This window comes from Mirounga angustirostris, unplaced genomic scaffold, assembly GCF_029215605.1.
Source record: "Mirounga angustirostris isolate CCGP_5_RB_7025 unplaced genomic scaffold, mMirAng1.0.hap1 SCAF_3, whole genome shotgun sequence".
Classification (NCBI taxonomy): domain Eukaryota; kingdom Metazoa; phylum Chordata; class Mammalia; order Carnivora; family Phocidae; genus Mirounga; species Mirounga angustirostris.
The window spans coordinates 152,472,522-152,478,521 of NW_026991711.1; the positions used below are offsets into that span (position 1 = coordinate 152,472,522).

Consider the following 6,000-nt stretch of genomic DNA (forward strand, 5'->3'; position numbering starts at 1 on the left):
ACCGGTGATAGTGGCACGTTCTGTCTATTTATTTTCCCCCCGTGGATGCCTGAACTCTCTTTTCTTCACAGGTGAAGTCAGTGATAAACCTTTTGTTTGCCGCGTATACTGGAGATGTGTCTGCACTTCGAAGGTGTGTTAACACGGTGGCGTATGGCTCGGCATACGGTTTACAGAAGTTTATGAAGTTGCTTCTGCGCAGATGGCCATTTTTTAAGGCTGATCTAATAAAAATGACCCAAGCAAATTTATATTAAATCCCCCACTTCCAGTGCCTTACGCTTCCTGTGCAGTCTTGTCCTTTTCTACCTCCTAAAAAGCCCAGACCTCTGTTCTCCCAAGTGTAACCATTCAACTAATCTGGCTAATTAGTGTTTTATTGGAGTTGAATGATGCTTTCTCAGTCCCCTTCTCCCATCCCCTTCCCACATTTGGGGGTAAAGAGGGAGTGAAAATGGGCATTTAGTGTTCGTAGATCACCAGGGTTAGAGAGGTTGTATAGCACTGCACACATACGATCTCTTGTACAGAGTAGCAACTGAATCTTAACATGGAAAAATATTTATGCTTAATTTCTACCTTTGTCTTCCAGTCTGATCAGTATTTGTATCAACAGTATTGTATTATAAACTCCAAAGTTGCTAGGAGACTAGATCTTAATTGTTCTCACCAGAAAAAAGGAATAATTAATTAATGAGGGGGTAGAAGGAAGGTCAGCTGAAACTACTGTGGCAGTTGTACTGCAGTATATAAATGTATCAGATCCAGCATGTACACCTCAAACTTCCGTTATGTTCTATGCGCCAAGTTTAGCTCAGTAAAACAATGTGCACTTTAAAAAATTGTTTTAAAGTTTCCTGATTAGTATTTGTAAACTGTACACTATAAAATGTTACAGAATGGGAGCCTTAGTAAAAACATTTAACTTTGGGGCGCCTGGGTGGCTCAGTTGGTTGGGCGACTGCCTTCGGCTCAGGTCATGATCCTGGAGTCCCAGGATCGAGTCCCGCATCGGGCTCCCTGCTCGGCGGGGAGTCTGCTCCCTCTGACCCTCCTCCCTCTCATGTGCTCTCATTCTCTCTCAAATAAATAAATAAAATCTTAAAAAAAAAAAAACATTTAACTTTAGTAGTAGGTGTTAGTTTCTTGCCCTTCTGAGGCACAAACTTTGGTATGCCACTGTCCTTGAGTTTTGAACAATAATGTAATGAAGCTGAATTCTGTGAGAGTTGGTGAACATTTCCTTTTACCCAAAAAGAACAAAGCTAAGGAAAAGAGGAGAGGTGGCATTTACCCAGGAGGCCTGTGTACTAGTTGAACACGCTCTCAAGTTCCCATTAGTGAGCCCGATAAAGGATGGCACTTACTTGTCTCACAAGACCTTAGAATGATGGGATAAATGTTACAAGGGTGAATGACATTTTATAGATCACGAATAGCTTATTCTTACACATTTTCAGATTTGCTTTGTCAGCCATGGACATGGAACAGCGAGACTATGACTCTAGAACAGCACTCCATGTAGCTGCTGCAGAGGGTAATATATGAACCATTCATCTTTTTTTTTTTTTCCAGACATAACTTCTACTTAATACTAAAATCTGCCTGTTTTGTTTTGGATACAGGTCATGTTGAAGTTGTTAAATTTTTGCTGGAAGCGTGCAAAGTAAACCCTTTCCCCAAGGACAGGTGAGCATTTATGTTACCTTCTACCATGTAATTGGTGAGTCCGGGTTTTATTATACAGGGCTATAATATTTAAGTTGATGGTGTATTTAAATCCACCATGTATATATTGGAGACATTCTTCAACTTGCTATGGTACCTTACAAAGGCAACAAACAAAAACCTTGTTTCTGCTAGGTTGATCATTTTCTCTCCCATATCCTCTCTCTCATCTAAGGATGGTCTCTTATTCAGAATTTTTCGGGTTCGTCTGTTAGTCAATACACTGTATAAAGAAAACAGTGCTTTGTGTTGGAAAAGAATAGGAATTTTGTCCTTGTGGGGCTTTTAACTTCATAGGGTAGACAAGATAAACATTTATAGGAGCATATTAAAAATGTGTAAGAAAATTACTGTCACAGAACACTGAAATGAATATATTAGACTTTCTTGAAATTCCTAGATTTGGCTGGTGTCAGTTTTAGAAGGCTCTGTGGAGTTGAATTTTAATCAGTGCTTTGGGGAAGAGATGAGATTTGAAGGTACGGAAAGGAGAGAAGGGTGCTCTGTCTGCAGTGGGAGAAATCTGCTCGGAATATATTTTGCTTCTCTCCTCTCTCTTTCCTGGTTCACATGGCAAACCACCTTTCCTCTTGAAGTAAATGCTTTCCACAAAGTGGCCAGTCATGGGAAGCTTGAGAGTGCAGGTGTACTACATATATAAATATATAGTCAACTCTGTGCTCACACACTTGCACATCATGTAACCGGAGTTATGTAACAGGATGAGTCAGTAATGAGAATAAAGGCTAAGAATTGAAGGAAAAAATGCTTGATAGAGAGGTTTGAGAAGTATGATTAGGAGTTTTGGATTGGATATTTGGGGACTGTATTAATAAATTTGGGGCAAGTTGATTATTCTCTAGCTATATCTTGGTTTCACTGTTTTTTAAATTAGAAGTTTGGGTTTTATTAGTTCAAGCTCCTTGCAAGAAATGCAGACAAGTGATGATGTCAGTGTCTGAAAATTGTTAGTGTTGTAAATATGGTAACACTTTGGTTATTTCATCATGACCTTTACTGGCAATATTTTAAAGCCTCATGTTAAGAGGGACAATCCTCCCTTGTATCCCCGAATGTAATGTTCACACCAGCTCTTTCTAGAGCAAGAAGCTGACGAGAGTGTTTCCCCCACCCTATCTTGTGCCCTGTGTTTATAATGCCAACTAAAACACTATTTAACACAAGCTGGGAACATTTACTGTGCTTTATATTTTATCCTTTATACCTAAAGATCATGAAGTGTTTTGTTTTTTGCCCTACGTTGGCCTCTAGGAATGTGGAAGTAGACGTACCCATCTGACAGGCAGGAGTTAGCTAAATAACTAACTTGGTAACTGGGTATTCAACTACTCTAGAATATAAGCTAAACCAAGACAACTCTTTTCTCCATTTCATAGAGTCAGTGTCCCCTCAAATTGTAAAATAGTCTTGAGTGAATGTAGTGTGTTCTTCAAAGTTGACAGTCTGTATTATTTCATGGAGGAAGAGTTGTCAAAAATGTAACTTGCAATTAATATTCAATTGTTCCAGAAAGACAGATAATTATTTGCTACAGATACCTGAACAGTCCCCCTCCCCCACCTCCCAGTTTAAGGCCAACTCCCTAAATTAATGAAGGCCAGTGTGGAAAAGGAGCTGTTTTGGGAGAAACATGAAGATACATGTAAAATGTTACTTACCTGATTTTAAAAATGAAGATTACAAAATTTTATCCAAAAATTTTTTTTTGAGACTATTCAGAAAACCTTTCGGTTCCATACTGTGACCCCATTAAGGAGGTAAAAGGTTGAAGACAGAGCTGGAAAGGAAAGAAGAAATGGCAAGAAGGAAAACCAGAAGGTTGGGAGAGTAGCACATGACAAAGTGGGAGGCTGAGCACCTGACAGCCATGGAGAAGTTCAGTGGAGAGAGGAAGAGAGGCTCAAGAGTTTGTCAAGAATTAGGGGACCGATTCTCACACTCTCATTTACTTGCGTTGTGAGTTTCACAGCATTCTCTCTTCTTTCCAAAGGCTGTTGAGCTGGTTAATCGCTGCTGGCAGCTCTTTCTCTTATCTTCAGTCTTCACCTCTCTCACTGAGGAGCACACCCCAGAAACACACTTAACAATGGAGAGCGTTGTTACTGTTCTGGTGGTGCAGTGGTCCATTTGAGCCCCTGGGTTCCCATCCTTACCAGAGATGAGGACAATGTCAATCCCTCTGGGGCCGATGCCACTCCTCCAGTGTGTGTCTGGGCTCTAATGAGGTCACAGTCATTTCCAGACTTCCGAGATTTGTTGTGATTTTGAATCGACAGGAACACAAATTTTCAATCCAGGGATAGGGTGATGGGTGTTATATACCTGAGTTTTCCTTGGACATTTTATTTAGGGAGCGATCCTGTGGGCTTTTCATGAAATTAAACTTCCGGCATCCCGGAGGAGTCCATTGTATCTGTCCACACTAGAACTTCCCCTCCATACGCACTTAGATATGTGAACAAGATCCATTTGTGGAAGATTGCTTTCCCTTCCTCCCCATATCTCAAGTGGCCCGTGAGACCACTTTTTGAATTATGAATCCATTTCTGTATCTCAATTTTTACTTGTAACATTGATGAAATGGCCAAATTTGAATGGCCCTTAAGCCTGCATTTAGCATCTAGGAACGCTGGATTATCATCTTTGTACAGAGATTATCTAACGACCCAGGCCATGTTGTGCTACCCATTTAGGTGGAATAACACCCCCATGGATGAAGCGCTGCACTTTGGACACCACGATGTATTTAAAATCCTCCAAGAATACCAAGTTCAGTATACGCCTCAAGGAGATTCCGACAACGGAAAAGAAAATCAAACGGTCCATAAGAATCTTGATGGATTGTTATAACGGTCTTAAGCCCCAAATATAAATCACTTACCTATTTAATTGTGGAAAATGATTATGAAGAACATGTGTATTTCTATCTGGTAGTGATGTATATTTTACAACATTTGTCATTTCAGTGTTACTGGAGTTTTCTTCATTGTACACACAGGACAAATCTGATCTCTTTGGGAAAAAATAGAAATAAAACAATCTCCCTCCATAATGTGAGCAATATTTACCTCGTGCATTGTATAATTTGATGTAAAAGAAATAGTTACCGATGCTAGCTTAACTGTGTGGTCTTCAGGATTTATTTTTGTGTGTTCTGTGAATTTTCAATTTGTATGATGAACTTAGGCATTTATAAATTAAGTTCTGTTGTACAGTCTGTCCAGATGGGTCAAGGCTGCCTTCAGAAGCAAAAAGAGTGTGATTTTCAGGACTTCAAATGTAGATTTAGTTTGAGTGTCCGAACAACTATATGCACTTAGGGTTATGTGTTTTAAATGTCTCCCATCACCCTAGCTTCATGGCGTGACTCTTTAAAAATTAAAATAGTTCACAGCTGTTAGTAGCATAGACCAATTCTGATTAGGCTTTATCAGGGAATCTGTTTATGTTTGGTGACCAAAATATATATGTGAATGTAGTTCTATAATACTTTTGAAAAAAAAATTCCTTTTTCTATATGCCCCTTGGTCCAGCCTCTCTTCCCAGACATTTAGCTATTTGCCTCTTTGCTTTAGCTGGGAATGTGGGGGCTGGCACACTATGCAGTTTTCACATTTTCCACCGAAAGTCAGAAAATGCCTCACGTATCTGGCATCCGAACTACAACTCTGCCATTTGTCTGCAGGCGATGAACCAGAGACAAATTACTAAGCTAAGTACAAATTAGTCAAATTCATCAACCTAAAAAAGGAAGGGATGTGCCGCCGCAGCTCTTTAAGGTATGTTTCCGTTTCCAGGATAAAGTTGAGGATAAATTCAGATCAACGCTCTAAGCTACCAAAGTTATTCTGATGGTATGGGAACTGTTACACTTAACATTTTTAAGCCTGTAATTAAAGGCATCAAGATATTTGTTCTATTTGGGGGACCACGAGATCACTCCAGTTTTCTCCTGATTCTCTACTGGGTAATTGTTGGTGGGCTCTATAGTTTAATAATAAGAAAAGGCCATCTCATTTTCAGTGGAGACCCACTGTCTGTCTTGGGGAGGAACTGCACCTCTGCTTTATCCTATCCTACCTCAGAGGTAAAGGGGTTTGCTAATGAGGCTTTCTGATATTAAGCACACACACAGGCACGTACAAATACAAGTGGGCTTTTCCCAAGTCCTTTTTAGCGAAATGAACAAAATCCTCAACTATAGGAATGCTAGCTGTTATAATGTAGCAAATTCAGCAAGTTCTTTTTTTT

The 6,000-nt window shown here is 39.7% G+C and overlaps 1 protein-coding gene across 1 annotated transcript in view; it reads left to right on the top strand.

The window, feature by feature from the left end:
- GLS (glutaminase) overlaps window positions 1–5,236 on the top strand; it is a 76,908-nt gene extending 71,672 nt beyond the window's left edge. Inside the window, exons 15-18 of the mRNA XM_045868326.3 lie at window positions 72–133; window positions 1,461–1,537; window positions 1,626–1,689; window positions 4,443–5,236. Of these exons, the coding sequence (XP_045724282.2) occupies window positions 72–133; window positions 1,461–1,537; window positions 1,626–1,689; window positions 4,443–4,599 (360 nt within the window). The 3' untranslated portion in view covers window positions 4,600–5,236. The remainder of the gene's footprint in view (window positions 1–71; window positions 134–1,460; window positions 1,538–1,625; window positions 1,690–4,442) is intronic.
- Window positions 5,237–6,000: the final 764 nt, after the last annotated feature.